Source organism: Ochotona curzoniae, unplaced genomic scaffold (genome assembly GCF_017591425.1).
Source record: "Ochotona curzoniae isolate NIBS_2020 unplaced genomic scaffold, NIBS_Ocur_1.0 scaffold_4506, whole genome shotgun sequence".
NCBI classification, from domain to species: domain Eukaryota; kingdom Metazoa; phylum Chordata; class Mammalia; order Lagomorpha; family Ochotonidae; genus Ochotona; species Ochotona curzoniae.
Genome location: NW_024467119.1, coordinates 68,597,395 through 68,615,000, shown reverse-complemented (window position 1 = coordinate 68,615,000; position 17,606 = coordinate 68,597,395). Strand labels below are relative to the sequence as shown.

The window sequence follows — 17,606 nt, the reverse complement described above, 5'->3', positions numbered from 1 at the left end:
TGGCTGGCAAAAACTGTTAAGAGAATCTGACTCATACAGCATTACGAGAAATGCTCCATGGGGACCAACATTGGGGTAGAGTGGGGTGAGCCATGTGCTCTTTTTATAATCCAGCTGGGTGCGAGAGCAGCAGCAGGCGTTCTGTATTTAGTGTGTATGTATATGTATGTAACACAGCATCTACAACAGTCTTTGACACGTAGTAAGCAAATGTAACCTAAATACAAAGGTGTGTGGAGATCTGCAATGATAAAAAATTCTAACCACTTATTCCAATTTCTTAGTAAGGCTAAACATGGTGGGATATTTGCTGATGAATGACTGAAGTTTTTAAGTAACTAATGCAAAGTCTAATGCACTACATATCAAATACCATCATTTTATGAAAAAGAAATATATGCATATAGCACGAAAGAAAATATAACAAAAATTGGTAGGTTGGGCCCGGCGGCGTGGCCTAGCAGCTAAAGTCATCGCCTTGAATGCTCCCAGGATCCCATATGGGCGCTGGTTCTAATCCCAGCAGCTCCACTTCCCATCTAGCTCCCTGCTTGTGGCCTGGGAGGGCAGTTGAGGACGGCCCAAAGCCTTGGGACCCTGCCACCCGTGTGGGAGACCTGAAGAGGTTTCTGGATCCTGGCTCCGGATCAGCATAGCATCGGCCATTGAACGCTCACTTGGGGAGTGAATCATCGGATGGAAGATCATTCTCACTGTCTCTCCTCCTCTCTGTATATCTGACTTTCCAATAAAAACAACTCTTTAAAAAAAAACTGGTAGGTTAGCAGAAGAGTTAGATGGAAGAGCGGAAAAGTAAGGTAGTGGGAACAAGGCAGATGAATGTGAAGTACTTTTATGATGCCTTAAGAATTTGGCAATTTGTGCATTTAAACTGTTGAATAATTAGTAATACAAAATACTATATTTTTACAGGGATGAAAATGAACCCGCCCAAATAGAAGACTCAAGTGCTACCAAACCTGAGGGTTGGCTTGATAAAGAACCAAGATTTATTCCAAATCCTGATGCTAGAAAGCCAGATGACTGGTAAGCCTCCTTCCCCTGCAGTGTCAGCTTCTGCTGTTTCTTACCTGCTGTTTATTACCAGTGTGTGTAGCTGACAAGAGAACCTATGTTTGCTTTGTTCTGACATTGTAAGGAATGAAGATATGGATGGAGAATGGGAGGCACCTCATATTTCTAACCCTGCGTGCCGGATTGGGTGTGGTGAGTGGAAACCTCCCATGATAGATAACCCAAAATACAAAGGCAAATGGAGACCTCCAATGATAGACAATCCTAACTACCAGGTAACAGCCACTTGTTCCAATTCCTCAGTAAAATTTAAAGGGTGGGATTTTTTTTTTCCTATTGTTGCAGGGAAATCAAAGGAAAACATAGCAGCAACTTCGTTTCTTGTCTCACATTACAGAAGAATTTTCATGCAGACAACTCTAGTTTACAAAGCAGGATTTATTTAAGAAAAAAGGGGAAAAGGCTCCTGCCCTAGTGACTGAAGGGGGCTGCAAGGAAGCAAAGAACCAAGGAAATCTGAGAAAGAGAAAGATCTACCATAGTGACAGGAGGGGGAATCCAAGGAAGGAAAAACCCGAGGAAGTGGTGTGAAACGTTGTCTTTTATGCACTGTCTCAGGGAGGGGTTCACAAGAGTTACCCAAGGGACAGAAAGAAAAAAAAATTCATTTGCAGTGGGCAGCGATGTCTACTGCTTGGGTTGACTGCGTTGCACATTCAAATACCTGCTTCAAGTCCCAGATACTCCCAGCTTCCTGTTAGTGCACACGCTGGGAGGCAACTGCAATGGCTTCAGTGGTTGGATGCTTGTTATCCCCATGGGAGACCAGGAGTCCCTGCCTGCTGGCATCAGTCTGGCCCAATCCTGCTTGTTGCAGGCATTTGGGAAGTGAATACAGTAGATGGAAGATCTCCGTTCTCTCTGCTATCTGAAAATAATTTAAAAGTCATGTTTTTGATTAAAAAATAATAAAGCATTTGTTCATTTTCTTAGCAAATGTAAGAACTGAAGATGTACCTCTAATCATTAATCCAGTTGATACTTTCAAGTTCTGTATTAGAAGTAAACCTAAGAAATGAGTTCTGATCATGACGATTCATATTCTACATTTTAGTAATATTGTCTGTGGTTAATGTGCTGTTTACTTTTTAGTAGTAGTAAAATTGTGATTTTTTTTCCAATATGAATCAAATATATTTTTCTTTGTAGCATTTATCAAAGGTTGTGTCTTTGTGATTACTGTTTTATTTCCCTCATCAAGTTCCATAATACAGGAGCCATGTCTAGCTTGGTGATCACCAAGTCCCTAGCATCTGGCATAATGTCTGGCACAGAATAAACACACATCAGGACAGAGTGATTCAATCAGTGATCGCATTGTTGAATCCATTTGATGAACAGTTTAATCAGTTAAGAACTAATGAAAGTTTTATGTTGAATGCTTGTTCTGAGGTCCAGTCGTGATGAATGATGGCGATCACAGAGAGATAGTAAAGGCAGTCACTCCATTTTTGGTTTTTGGGGTTTTTTGGTTTTTTTTTTTACTTAACAACCATCTGTCAGATTTGGGGCATCTATTCTTGAATAACTATTACATTTAAGAAATTTGTCTAAAATTTCACCCTGTTAAATTCAAGTACTGCTGATCTGCGTGGAGACTGAATTTCTACCTGGTCTTTTTTTTTTTTTTTTTTTTTTTGGCTAGATTTTAAAAGTCAATATTACTCATCAAGGACGTCATATAAAAAAGACAAAGCTTTTTTTTCCTAGTGAATTGCCAGTTAAAATCAGTGGCACTTTTCATTTTGTACCCTTAACATTGCTAATTTCATTTTAATAGCAGCTACTTACTGAGCAACATTTATAATAAAGTTATCATAACTGAAAAAACTTTCAATTATGTTTTCTTCTCCCAGGGAATCTGGAGTCCTCAAAAAATTCCTAATCCAGATTATTTTGAAGATAATCATCCATTTCTTCTCACTTCCTTCCGTGCTCTTGGTTTAGAGCTCTGGTCTATGACCTCTGATATCTACTTCGATAATTTCATTATCTGTTCAGAAAAAGAAATAGCAGATCGCTGGGCCGCAGATGGTTGGGGATTGAAAATAATGGTAGCAAATGCTAATGAGGTAGGTATTATCTATAGAAGTAGTAATGGAACTATGTTTAATAATAAACAGAATTTGGTTCTTGGCATAAGTTATGTAAATGACCCCTTCAAAGGTAAATAAGTGTGCAGTAATTATCAGATGCCAAGGAAATGCACTTGAATTAATTTTTTTAGACAAAATATTTAGTTTTACTATATTTTAACTCCATTATAAACTGTGCAATGAACTATATGTGCTTATCTTTAAGGGGATTTAATGCCTATTTGCTAATAATAGGAAAGGGTTCACCTGGTTCTTTTGTTGTTTTCCCAATTATTACCTAAGTGGTAATGGTAAACAAAATATTATTTTTATTCACTTTAGTAAGTTTATATTTAGAGAAATGCACAGGATTTGAATATTTAACAGCATTTGAATTTTGTTCCAGTCCTCTCTCCCACCCCTCCGATCTTAAGCTGATTAGAAATGGTCAGGCCAAATATTTCAGCACGTTATATCCTTAAAGTAAGTTAAAAGAAGAAAACTTTTGTGAAGAAAACTTGGAAACTTATATTGCACTCCTTTAGACACTAGCAAAAGCCACCCAAAGACTTAGGAAAGAGGAATTCTCATTGTGAAACTCTTTCAACTCAATAGTTGATGGTCCTTAATTTTAAATGAGGGGAAAATTCTCTTCACTGAAGTTTGTGTGAAGTTTCTTTATAAATAAAAGAAGAAACACAAATCATTTGAAAGCACAGAAGGGTATCAGAAAGTTATATACTTCTCACTGAACTAGATAATAAACCTATAAAAAGTACTTCTCTCCTGAGTTACACATTCAAGTATTTCAAATCCCATTATTGTTGCTGGTGAGTTAGAAGTTTCCATTTCCATAGTAACACCTTCTACAAACTCTTACTGAGGGAGGCTAACAATGTAATTAGAATTTACATATGCAAGGTGAAAAATTTGCTAACAAGTTCATCACCCCTTAATATAAAATCATTGTAAGGTAAGTGCTTTATTTCCCATTCAAGGTCTGTAAAATCTGAATTGTGTTTGTGTGCTTAACTGCTTTATAGCCTGGAGTCCTTAAACAGTTAATGGCAGCTGCACAGGAGCGCCCATGGCTTTGGTTCGTTTATTTTGTGACAGCGGGGCTGCCAATCATATTACTCACTTCATTTTGTTGGCCAAAGAAAGTCACTACGGTAAGGAAAATGGATTTCCTGCGATATGCTGTTTTTAAATGTCGTAGTGTTTAGGAGCTTTGTGATTCAAACAACTGATTCTGAAAAAAACAACTAACTGAGTCTCCTGTAAGTTTTCACTGGTAGGTCAGTTGTTGCAAAAAAAAAAAAAAAAAAAAAGTGGCGGGGCTTCATATAAGATACTGTTCTTAGAGTAAAAACAGCTTACTTTACCACAGAAAAAATACGAAGATGCAGAGTATAAAAAAACTGACATATGTAAGTCCCAGACAAAGGGGGCCCTGGAGCAAGAAGTGAAGGAGCAAGAAGCAAAGGAGCAAGAAGTGAAGGAAGAGAAAGCTGCCCAGAACAAACCAGTAGACTTGGAAGAGGAAAAAAAGCCAGCTGATGGTGAAATTCCTGAAAAAGGTGAGATGATGAGAACAATTTTTTTTTTTTTTTCATTGGAAAGGCGGATATACAGAGAGGAGAGACAGAGAGGAAGATCTTCCGTCCGATGATTCACTCCCCAAGTGAGCGCAACTGGCCGATACTATGCCAATCCGAAGCCAGGAGCCTCTTCCGGGTCTCCCACACGGGTGCAGGTTCCCAAAGCTTTGGGCTGTCCTTGACTGCTTTCCCAGGCCACAGGCAGGGAGCTGGAAGGGAAGCGGGGCTGCCGGGATTAGAACCGGCGCCCATATGGGATCCCAGGACGTGCTAGGCGAGGACCTTTAACCACTTGCGCCACGGCGCCGGGCCCGATGAGAACAATTTATAAAGACCCTGGGCAAAGCTTACGACAACAGTCTATTATCTTGAAATAACTAGCTGTTGCAACTGCTGGTTGTCAGATGGAGGCACGAATTCCTGTCTGTGACCAGGGGACAGAGAGCCCTCAGAACAGCCACTTGTTTACAGCCTCTGTCTGCTAGGAAGAAAGACTGAAGTGGCTGGGGAGCCTGGCAGTCATGAATCTTATTAGCTGCAGCCTTTGGCAAGGACCCGTCTTGCCTCTGAGGATGTGGAAGTTGAGGTGGAAGGGATCCATCTTAGGCCCCAAAGGGGAGGAACTGATAGATACAAGGCAGGAAACTGCAGAATAAAATCAACACCAAGTCTTCCAGAGGGTATTACTTATCAGATTATTTATTCTTAATAAATAATTTCTTGAACCTTTTACTGAATCATATGCTTCCTTCTCACTCTGTACCAAACTCTGGAAGGTGTTAGAAAAGACCAGCTCAGGGGTTTGGGTGGCTGTCAGCTGAGAAATCCTCAAGTACATCTAACGAAACATAAAACTACTGAAATTTCAGGTGTTCCAGCCGAAAGTCTACATTGAGCCCTTAAAAAAATGTATTTTGATTTGGTATTGGGTGAAACCAGTGGCTTACAAACAAAAATTCTCTCCAAAAATATGTAAGGTGCAGTTTTTTCATAATACACATTCCTTTGGTCTTTATGAAGATCCCTTGTATGCATGAAGTTCAAATTGTTGCACCATAATAATCTCATCTTTTAATTACATTTCCAGTACCCTAATATTTTTATATACTTACATTTACATATGTATTCATTCACATATATATATAAATGTATGCATATATGGGTAGATTAAGGTATGTTAAAAACAAATCTGTAAGTAGAAACTTTAAAAACTTTATAAAAAGGAAACAAATTTCACATATTTAATATACAGTTTCAAGGGCATAACAATGCTTCTTCCTCCCTCATTTCTGCCTCCCTCCCTCTTTTCTTATTTTTAATTTTTACAATGACATTTTCAATTTTTCTAATAATCAGAACCTTAACCCTGCTTTAGAGAATTTCAGAAGTAGAAAAACCACTGTTCCTCAGGACTTCAGACTGGGGCTATCAACAGAAATCTTAAGAGCCTCATCTTTCTTTTTAGGATTTAGTCTATTGATGTCTTAACCAGTCTTATTTAGAGGGTACTGTATATATAGCTACACTGGAGTATTGCAGTATCAAAGTGACCTTCTTAATTACAGAAGCTACTTGCCCATATTCATGTAGTCCCCATATTGTGGAGGTAGGATACATGGGGAAAAAATAGAGTTAGTGGGATAGAACTTTCACTATATATAAGAAGGTCCCAGGGTGTACCCCAAATTTTGGTAATGATGCTGATAGAGCTGGAGTTTTGGCTAAATGGATCCAAACATAAAATCATATGACAGTATCCAGCAAACAGCCTACTGAAGAATAAAAAATCATCAAACGTGAAGGCAAGAATTTCTAAGACAGGGAAAAAGATTATTCCTTAGTTTTAATATCACATATAGAAATGAATACCAAAGTATATTGTTAAATGTGAGAATATTTGTAAATTACCTTTAAATTTTTTGAATAGAAGATACTTTTAAACATTGAGATGTAAATGCATTTCCTTTGGGTGAGGATTTAGCCTGAAGCTGGGACATGGAGTATCCAGGATGCCAGATTGCATGACTTGGCTTCCCAGTCCCTTGTTCCTCATTCCTGCCAACATGGACCTTGAGGAGTGGCCGTGATGAGTAGATTCCCACCTCCAGCTCCCAGCTTCAGCCCAGCCCAGTCCCAGTCACTTGCAGCATTTGGGAAGTGAGCCAGCTGTTGGGAGAGCTAGTCTGTCTGTCTTTGTCTCTCAAATGACTTTAAAAAAAATCCTGCTTTTCAGTAGGAGAGATGTTGTGAGTGGCCACATTTCTTTGGTTTGTGTCAAATTATGATCCAATAGAAGAGTTCTAATTCAATGAATCTGTATTCTAGAAGAGGAAGGTGAACTTGGGGAAAAGAGTGAAGAAGAACTTGAAATCGTAGAAGGGCAAGAGGAAGGCAATAAGTCAAATAAGTCTGGTTCTGAAGATGAGGTAAGCAGCCCAACAGTAAATCATCCGGATTCCACACACAAGTGTCACCCGTAAAACATCCTGCAGTAAGGCAACAATCTGGTTTGTGAAAGTTTTGCCCTATTTCTCTGGGCTTTCATAAGAGCCTCCTCAGTGATTTTAAAACATATCCAAGAAGGTGGCAAAAAAAAAAATCCTAAACATTACCTTTTTGCCAAATGAACAGTAATAAACTAAGTCGACATTTTATTAGAACATCATGTGTGAAAAGTAAAACCATCATTAAAATATTTTGTTGAAAGGTATAAACAGATCACTTGGATATTTAAATGGTAACCTTCATTAACACAATACAATTTATAGCTAGCATAAAAAGATTCTTACTTTCTCAATTAAGAATGTCATATTTTGAAATATTTCACGTATTGGTGATGGTTACCACGGTAACTGGAGGGCAGAGTTTGCCTCCAACCCAACCCGGAACAGACGTGGAATTCAGGCTCCTCAGGCTGTGAAACCACCCTTGCACCAATGAGGGCCACAAACCCATAACCCTCCACCAAATAAGGACCGAGGTGACCCCTGTTTCAACTTCCGTGTCAAGGGGAGTTTAAAAGGCCCCTGCATGTCTCTTCCTGCTACTCTTCTTCCTCTGTATCCCTCTCCTTCACATCTGTCAGTTGCACAGGGAAGGGAAGCCCATGACTGTGGTTCCTCGAAATAAAGGCCATCTAAATTTTAATATATTCGGCTGAGTCATTCTTTCCCTGGTGGTTGGCAAATCTAACAATTGGGTAGTTGAGTACCTCTTATCAGAAATAGAGTATTTTTCTCAAATCTTAAGAAACTAGAGTTTTTTCTCCTATAAACTTTGTATGTTCCCCTATTTCTGTATCCTTATAAAATAACTTTGTACAATGTCATTTTTTTAGTCAATTTTTACGGAATCAGAAGCATCCAATAAGAGGTAGGCATTAGGGCATGCAGGTTAAGCTCCCCTTGGCACATCAGCATCCCTTATGGGAAAGCCTGGGATCAAGTCCTGTCTCCATTTCTGATCCAGTGTCCTGGCAACGTGCCTAGAAGGCTGCTGCTGGCTCAGGTACTTGGGCCCCAGACACCTGTGTAGCAAATGGAGATTGAGTTCCTGACTCCTGACTTAGGTAAACCAGTAGATGGAAGATTCTCATTCTGTGTGTGTGTGTGTGTGTGTGTGTGTAAATACTTTTTTTTTTTTTTTTAAGAAAGCACAGCTCTCCTATTTTATCCAGTGTAACCCAAACACCTTTGTTCTCCACTTCTCCAGGCCTTAGAGCTTTGCAGTCTTGGTCTCTGGTCAGCACCCTAACACTTTACTCTGGTTGTGTTCTGCTGAAAACATCCACAATTGTTGTTTTACATGTTTTCTAAAGCTTATACACATGTGGTCACTGGTCTTGTGCATCTTTACAGGGGCATGCTGGGTTACTACCCACATGAATATCTGTATTTGGGTGATCCTTCTTTCCAGGGTGGAGTCTTAAATGGTTATTGTTTCATTTCACTTATACACACATTTATTCTGGAAGGGTCATAATTAAAGAAATGAAAAACTCAACCGATCTTTCCTTTTCCGTTCTTTCCTAGTTTGTCAGGCATTGAATGCCATACATTCTGGGAGTGTCTCTCCATAATCAGTTGCTTGTACAATTGTAATGGAGAGGTAGTGTTTATTTTCCCACAGTAAAAGTATCATAGAACCATCAATTGTGACCATTAGGAGGAAGTTATAAGTGGTATAACAAAATTCGGAATGGAGTTCTTAGTATTGTCATAATATTTGATAAGCAAGTTAGTCAAAATGTCAAAGGTGAATAAATGAAAGCATCAGTTTATGTATACATTTCAGATAAGGAGTTTGAAATGTTGGCCTGTAGATAACTTTTGATCTGCTGAGTATGTATTTTAGAGTGTACGGAATTACCTATTACACCACAACTAAAATGTTCACAATCCCTTTTTCTAGATGAAAGAAGCAGATGAGAGCACAGGACCTGGAGACGGGCAAGTAAAATCAGTACGCAAAAGAAGAGTTCGAAAGGACTAGCTCAGGTCAAGTGTCTGCAGTTGCCAACACAGAGCTCTGGCCTTCGGAAATCAGTGTGCCACAGCTGACCTCGCACTGTTCTCAACATCCCTTTTGTACTATCTAGCAATGTTATTCTTTGTGATATTTTAGTCTTTCCAGGGGGGAAAAATAACAGTAACTTTTAAGTTACCTGGCCTATGCAAATAGAATAAAAGCAGCATGTTACACTGCAGTTAAAAGTTTTAATAGTTTGGAGATAGTTTTAGTTTGTACACAGCAAAACAATATGTAGCAGTTTTACTGCTAGTGAAAGCATCAGTTATTGGAATTTCCACTGAAATGTCTATACCGCAATATAATTGGTCATTCGATAATAATTTTTTAAAAGTGTGTTCTGTTGTACAGAGCTACATTGCAATAAACTCTTTTGTATAGTTGCGTGATTCTGTCAACAACTGGAAGTGTTGTGAGTGACCGCATTTCTTTGGTTTGTGTCAAATTATGATCCAGTCACTTAAGATTCCTTTGAAGTGCTTTGCTGACAAGGGGACAAAACAGACCTTTAAGTGTCATTCCCAAAAATCACTGACTAATATTGCAACATATCTTACATTTAAATACAAAAACTATAGTCTTTGCAAAAATAGTGTACAGATTTTTCACTTCAAGCTTTATAGAGCAGCTTACTCCAGTCATAAAATTGCTTGTGAGTACATTGATTTTGAGAATACAGTTTAAATATATCTTCTTTTTAAAAAATTATTCTTGGGGAGGCTGAAGTGTTTTACTGTTAAGAGGGTCTGCTGGCTGATACCAATTCATCATACTTTGCATTTTCATCTTCCTTTTTCTCTAACCACTTCTATCTTGAGTCTGTTACCTGACTTAGTGTCCTCACACGTGGACAGGATCAACTATTCCTGAGTCTCTCTTTCTAAAGCAGTTGCCACAAGTCATTGAACCACATTAGAGTATTGTTTCATTTCAAATATTTAAGATCCTCTGTGCCTGAGAAATGGATGTAGAGATTTGGAAATCTCAGATTTTTAAAAGAACAGAACTATTTTGCTACTAAGTGTCTACATTCCTTCACGTACACATCTCCTGTCTGGGCAAGCCCCATCCAAGTGGGTACATTTAGAATTTGTCTATAAGGAAAAATTGGTTTCTGGCTTGTGCTTTTTACTAAAGGAAGCCAACAATAGCCAATACTACCGTTTGCTCCTTATCTCAGAGAGTGAAACAGAATAAAAATAAGTGCTTTACTCCACTGCTGTGTTCTGAACTACAATAAATTGGTGGTGGACAACCTTACTACATAGTTAGCCCTCCTGTGCATTTTCTTAAATATTAACACATCTTGCAGGGCACCTTATTTTGCCTTACATTTGGAAATCCAAGGGAATTACACTGAATTACAGTGAATAAGAATGCCTCTGAAAGTGAACTGCTATGTTAGGAGATAAAGCCTTCCTTGATTTTGTGCAAATGGACATGTCTGCCAGCTGTCTTGTATGTAAATAGCTTTCCTGAAGATTAATGAAAACTACTTATACTTTCTTGCTTGTAAATGAATTTTTAAAATTTCATTAAATCTCATGAGCTTGCAATGATACAATTTGAACAACCAACACACTTGCAAACATTCTGTTTTTGCAAAGTTGCTGCTAGCACTTGTGTATGTACCTTGTAAATGTACCATGGCTCATAAGCTGAGCAAAAATTTTAAATTCTCATGAATAACAGATTTGTATAGTAGACAGAACAGCCTCTTAAAAACCAGGTGGTTTTTACTTTTACTACATTAATCTGACTTTATTGTTTACAATGACTTATATGTTACTGTTTCTCTAATAAAGCAGTAAAATAAGCATAGTTTGCTTTTCTTTATTTCAGCGTGCTTCTTCAGAGTTTTTCCTAACTTGACCAGGCTAGAAGTCACTCCATTTTCTATATTTAGATAGTCTGGCTTCCACCGATCATTCCTTCAGGAAGATGACATGTGTGTAGAACTAGTGGTCTTCCTGAAGGGTCAGTCCATGCGTGGAAGACACAGGATGGAACTGCTAACATGTTAAAATAAACCATTAGCAATCTACATGTAACATACCATAAAAACTAGAATTCCAATCCAGAAGTGTTTTGGTATTCAGTGAAACTTTCCAAAGAGTAAAACATAAATATATTGCACTCTAAGCATCTATAATCAGAATTTTGGTTCTCTTTCCCATTTTGACTAGATGTTTTAACTTCCATCTAGCAGGACCTAGATGGATGATTTATTGAAACATGATGGTAGTCTACATAAATTTTAGTAATGTCATCCCAGAGTATAGACTTCCCATAAATTTCCACAGTGTGGCAGCTGTGAGAGCTGGAGTTTTAAAACTACCGCTGATCTCAGCCCAGATGAGGTAAGTTTGATGGAGAGGCCGTCCATTGCACACCAGATACGTGGGAGAGGGAGGGTGATTTTGGAGAAGACAAGCAAGGGGAGTGACAAGTGTTGTCACATAACATGTTGTCTTCTCACAGGTTTGTAAAGTGAGTACAATACACATTCTTTGTAAAACGTGGGGATATTTCCAACTGAGACTAAATACATGACAAGCCACTGTTAATATAATGATGAATACATTATACAGTTGATTACAATGTATTATTATAGCTCTGTCATCACTGTTACATTGATTAAAGCTGAAAAATCCTAAAATAAATCTTTATTTTAGAAAACCTGTCTTTTGCATGTGCTTAGGGCCTGCATCCCCTTTTAGAGCACCTGGTTTGGATTCCTAGCTCCACTTCCAATCCAACTTCCTGAGACACCCTTGGGAGACAGAAAGTGATGATTCAAGTTTTGGGGCTCCTGACACCCACAGGGGAGGCCTAGATTGAATTCTGAGCTGCTGGCCTCATTGCTGGCTGTTATACGCATTTAGCAAGTGAACCAGCAGATAGAAATTTTTCTCAATCTCCCTTCCCCCAACCATACCTCCACTGTGTTTCACATAAAATGAAACAGTGAACAGGTCACATAGCTAAGGCAATTCATCATCTTCTGCATCTTAAAGCAACTGTACCAAAACACACAATCTCTGAAACAGCTTTTTATTAAACACAAAGCAGAACTGCAACACAATTTAAATATCTGCCATTAGTTCACAAAAGGGATGCAAAATGTATGCAATACTCATACAGCTGATGTTATTCATCAAATCTTACACTAACATACAGGATTATTCCATGATTAACAAAATCTAATAATCCTAAACTATATTAGTTGATCTCTTTTCCTAAAACATTTTATTACTTCTGACATTATTCCCTTACCAAACAATCTACAAACTAAATTTAAAAAAAAATTGTTAAATGATAATGACTCCTGTAAACCAAGTTAAGCTTACAAAAAACTCTGGGAGAACAAGTAGGATGAAACATGGAGCAAGGTCATCAGTTAGCAAACACACGAAAGTCTCCCTTTGTATTCATGATTATGATACTAACGCACTCAAGGAATTTTGTGGTTGATCTGCTGGGTACTACCAATAAACCTTCAGACCAAACTCTGTGTAACTGTTCTCTTCCAGTGGTAGCTTATATAAGGTTAAACAATCCATCTTCATATACAGTCCCAAAAATATCTACTCTGTAACAGACATAGCACAGATCGGGGGTGAAAACATTTGGAGTTGTTTCACTACTGTTTACGTAGTGTTTTTACACCCTATTTTATTTTTCCTCAAGATTTTCTATTTTTAACCACATATGACTAGAATTCCTATCTTTATACAGATACCAACTGGACTATCTTGTACAAAAGGAAATTTTAGTAATTTTGACAATTCACTTTCAAAGAAAAAAAATTTTTTTTAAAGCCTCCATCTGTTTTGAATTAAGAGAAACCAGTAATCCTATCTTTTTACTAAATGTCACAAATGACAAGCCCTAGCTGAGAAAGTACTGTGTTTTGGTTAAGTTTCAACAGTTAGGATTCAGATTACTGTCATACATGATTAACAAAATTACTTTCTACAGATGTGAAACTTTTCTTTGGGAAAGGGAGTGGGAAGGAAGAGGCACAACATGGTGGACAGGGACATAAAGCTGTGCATTCAAGACATGGTTTTGGTCACTTCTTCACAACATGGCGAGTCTTTCTTGTTTATCTCACTAAGCCTATAATACAAGACAGCACTAAGCCTATAAATCAAGGTAAATTTGATAAAACATTCATCCTTAAGTGTCATAAATATATGCAATTCTAATTATAAAGTCTCTACAATACATGTGCACATTTTCATAGACTAACATAATACACAAACTTGTGGAAATCTTGAGTTAAGTAGTTAATTTGCCTATAGCTGACATTATCTTCATAAATAGTGAATCCATGAATAAAAGTACTGTAACTTTTGGAATCTATTGGAGTTTTAAAGAAAAAATCAGCAGCAATTCCATGAAACAGAAGGGATGAATCCCCTACTTTCTTTTGCTTTTTGTATCAGTTGTTTGAAAAACACTAGAAGCTGACATGAGGTTTTCTATATATTGTCCAAGAACTTGGTTTTCTGATTTTAGCTTCAGATTTTCTTCCTTAACTGCATCTACTCTTGCAGAGAGATCTATGTAAAAAAAAAAAAAAACATTATCAATAAACTGATGACAACATCTACATATTACAAAACAAACTTCTTCAGTCCTTAAATTTTCTGTTTTCAGATTACTGAGGTAAAGTAAAAAGCAAATGCAGTGTGACTCCATTTACAGTAATTCTTAGATTCTATATTAAGGCAAAAATTCTTTGTAAACAGCATTTGTGTCAAGCATTTTCAAATGCTTATTTAAAAAAAACAAATACTTTATTTTTAAAACATAAATTCTGGTTCATGTCACCATACAACCATAGTTTGCCAGCAATGTTTAAGAGATGTATTGGGTTTTATTAAATATTAAGAAAAATCATATGTATAAAAAAGCATCAAAACTACAAAAAGTAAAATAATAATAATAAATAAATAAAAAGAGAGAGATGTATTGGGTTAACACAACTGAGTTCATAAACTAGATATAAACAGTTTCCAAGGAATTGATCATTTTGTATCTGTGCATTAGTATGAAATTCAAAAGAAGCAGTTCCAGATGATCAAGTAAAAACTCCTATTGATTTATTTAATTAATATGTATTAGATGTCCTCAAGGCAATGGGAAGCAAACAAACAAAAAAAGGTTTATATGGACATGTGTGCAGGTAGGGAGGCAATGCAAACATTACATAAGCAAATATACAGCATCTAGGTGGGTCTAGAGCAATGAGAAGGTTGAGCTCTTTTCAGGGTAACTATTTGATGGGAGAAATATGACTAGAGACTTCAAAGAAGTGAGAGTATGAGCCATATCTATGCAGTTAAGGGAGGAAAATCCAAGCAGAGGACAAGAGCAACTGCCAAGGCCTGGAGTGGAAGTATGCTTGGCAAGCCAAAAGAATGGCAGAGAGGCAGGACAGCCGGAGGCTGCTTGTATGAGGCAGTGTGGAACACGCAGCTAGTGGCTTTTATTAACTCCATAAACAGGAAGTCCACTGAAGGTCATATGGGACATGATATTTTATCTGATGTAAAAACAATCATAAAAATATGACTATGTAATTAACTGAAAGATACTTGGAGATAGTATTAATTTTCACAAGACATTTTAAAAATGGGGGAAAAATAACAGATCAACTCCCTTTTAGTCTCTGAGGTTAATACATTGTTTCTTTGGGGTTTTTTTTTTTTACTTTATTTTTTTTTTATTTGGAAAGTAAAATTCGGATTTAGTATAAGTATACCCCAAATACTGCATATTTTTTAACTCTAAGCTTTATTGGAATACTGGTAGTAACACTGCAGGGACTTCAAAAGAGAGCTGACACAGAAGAACATTATGTCAGCCCGGGAGACCTTTGGACTTTCTTTGTAAAACACGTTATCAGTTCTTCAAAGCACCAGCCAAAGCTTCAAGCCACAGGAGGCAGGAAAACAACACCTAATACAAGGTAACCTGAAGTTTATACAAATATGCTGTAGAAGTATACACACTAACAAACACAATTTAGCAACATAAATGCTTATAATTCCGATTAACTGGATGCCATTCAAGAAAATATAAGCTAACCTTCAAGTGTGTGTTGGAGTTCCAACACTTGATTAATAAGTCGTGTTTTTTCCTCCAGTTCCACCTGATTTTCAGCATCAACTGCTGTAATGAAAAGGTTCAAATTTACTATTAACAGGATTATCATTCATGTTGAGTAGTACTTAAAACTGCAAACACTTTACATGTATTACCCAACTTGACACATACAGAGCCCTGACTTTTACTGTAATGTTCTATCCGTATCCTGCAATGAGGACATGAAAGTGAAGGCAAATGACCTGTCAACATCACTCAGTTAAGGTATGGAAGCTGCCTTAGATCCTTTCTAAAACTGGATGGGATATAGGTAAGTAAAGGAGCCAGCCCCAAGTCTTTAAACACTAGCCCTCCTCTTTCTATTGCTTCATAAGCAGAGACATCATAACCCCAGTAGCACTACAAAAAAGGAGAAGATCTTACCATCCATGTCAGCATTCATCATCTTGGATAACAAACGTTTGAGCCTTGGATGCCAAATCCTTGATGAATGTTCTACAATAAGAAAAAGTTAGAAGTAGACACACACAGAGGAAAAAAATCAGAGTGCTTTTCAAAAGATGATTATGTAGTCAAAGCCTGTGACCCTGCCGGACCCCTTTTTATATGCATTACTGTTTCCAAGAATAAAATGCTCTTGGATAAGTGATGGATAAAGAATACAGGCAGGTTGCAAAGATTACTATTAAATTAAAAAAATGAAATGTTGAACTTGGTAAAGAAATAATAAAATTAAATCCTGTTGTACATTTATTAACTATTTTTAAAAGTAAGATAATACTAGCAAAGAGGTATAAGAAAGCATATAAATATTGGACACAAACTTTAAATACATATTCTATTCTGGAAAGCAGAATACTATAGATTCACAAAAACATTTACATCTTTACTGAGCATTTTATTACTCCTAGAAATTCAGCCTAAGGATAAGAAGCAACAAAATGATCCCCTCAAAGTATGGTAAATTACAGTTGTAGTAGTTCCTAAGGAGGTATCTGCTGAAAATTATCATGATGACTACGACATGGAAAAAATTCAACAAAATTATATATTTATTGATGTAAATTATGTAAAATATATAAAAATATGGTTTAAAAACAACAAAATAAAATAGCCCATATAAAGGATGATAGTAGCAATGGAAACATGTTTTCACAACATTTATTACTGAAGTTTTATTTTACATGTACGGTTTAACTTCTCTACATAAAATTTAAAACAAAGTTTACATTTATGAAACACTAATACTGGATAAATTAAAAATTCCCACTTGTCACCTAATTATGGTTAAATCAAAACAGACTAGCTGTGACACAGACAGGAAATTAAATATTAACATTTTATTAGAACAAAAGATGCCTCAGAAACAAGTTCCACTATCCTGCTATCACTGTTTTCATCTTCAATGTGTTCCAAATGTATTAATTCGGACCTATTACAGACTATTATTGAAAAAAGACCTTAGCCAAATACAATTAGACTGAAGGAGCCCTAGACCTGTCTTGTCAGTATTGTTACTCCATCAACAACTTATTGAACATCTACTACACCCAGGGCACAGGTGTTGTGCCTCCATATGCTAAACAGTGGAACTTGGACCTATTAAACAAGCAATTCTACTCCTAGATCTAGCATCACAATCCAGTGATGAGTGTCCTACACAGATCCGCACAGCTTCAAGTAACTTAACACAGGCTACATTTCAGAGCGTAGCATGCACATGCCCAGTGCACATACGCATAAACTTCTTCAGTAAAAGTTACTGAATCTAAAAAAATTAAGCAAGCTTTTGCAGCATTATTTAAAAGTAAACAAACTACAGATAGTATACAATTAGCTTCAAAATGCTTAATAGACCTACTTCCAAATCTTCTAGCATCTTTCCACTTACAGCTGTTCTCCCCTATCTCTTTTTCACATGGTTTTAATTCTCAGGCTCTCTACACTTCAGAGAAAGTATATATTAGTACATCTGTATAAATTCAAATAGATCGATTACTATGTTCTCTTTTTTGAAATTTTTTTTTATTATGGTTCGATTTATTTCACTAGTTGGAAACCAACTTCAAATTATTCCTCTCCATTTAACTAACATGTCTGGAAGTGAAGAGGACGGGTGTTACCATTGAAAATCTGATTGGCCACTTCCCTGAGGGGAAAAAAAATTCTAAGCAGGTACCAGTCACTCTCA

General features: G+C 36.9%; 2 protein-coding genes across 6 annotated transcripts in view; one reads left to right on the top strand and one right to left on the bottom strand.

The window, feature by feature from the left end:
* CLGN (calmegin) overlaps nucleotides 1-9,681 on the top strand; it is a 42,212-nt gene extending 32,531 nt beyond the window's left edge. Inside the window, exons 9-15 of the mRNA XM_040967243.1 lie at nucleotides 934-1,047; nucleotides 1,160-1,310; nucleotides 2,952-3,167; nucleotides 4,214-4,342; nucleotides 4,561-4,750; nucleotides 7,097-7,197; nucleotides 9,182-9,681. Coding sequence (XP_040823177.1) covers nucleotides 934-1,047; nucleotides 1,160-1,310; nucleotides 2,952-3,167; nucleotides 4,214-4,342; nucleotides 4,561-4,750; nucleotides 7,097-7,197; nucleotides 9,182-9,262 — 982 coding nt within the window. The 3' untranslated portion in view covers nucleotides 9,263-9,681. The remainder of the gene's footprint in view (nucleotides 1-933; nucleotides 1,048-1,159; nucleotides 1,311-2,951; nucleotides 3,168-4,213; nucleotides 4,343-4,560; nucleotides 4,751-7,096; nucleotides 7,198-9,181) is intronic.
* A 2,657-nt stretch (nucleotides 9,682-12,338) lies between these two features.
* SCOC (short coiled-coil protein) overlaps nucleotides 12,339-17,606 on the bottom strand; it is a 39,003-nt gene continuing 33,735 nt past the window's right edge. For 2 of the 5 annotated variants that reach the window (XM_040967069.1, XM_040967073.1), the window contains exons 2-4: nucleotides 15,839-15,910; nucleotides 15,398-15,481; nucleotides 12,339-13,866 (exon numbers count right to left, since the gene is read on the bottom strand). In XM_040967069.1, the coding sequence (XP_040823003.1) occupies nucleotides 13,724-13,866; nucleotides 15,398-15,481; nucleotides 15,839-15,910 (299 nt within the window). In that variant the 3' untranslated portion in view covers nucleotides 12,339-13,723. Of the gene's footprint in view, nucleotides 13,867-15,397; nucleotides 15,482-15,838; nucleotides 15,911-17,276; nucleotides 17,509-17,606 lie in introns of those variants that run through there. The other 3 variants (XM_040967072.1, XM_040967070.1, XM_040967074.1) reach the window with 3 other exon arrangements.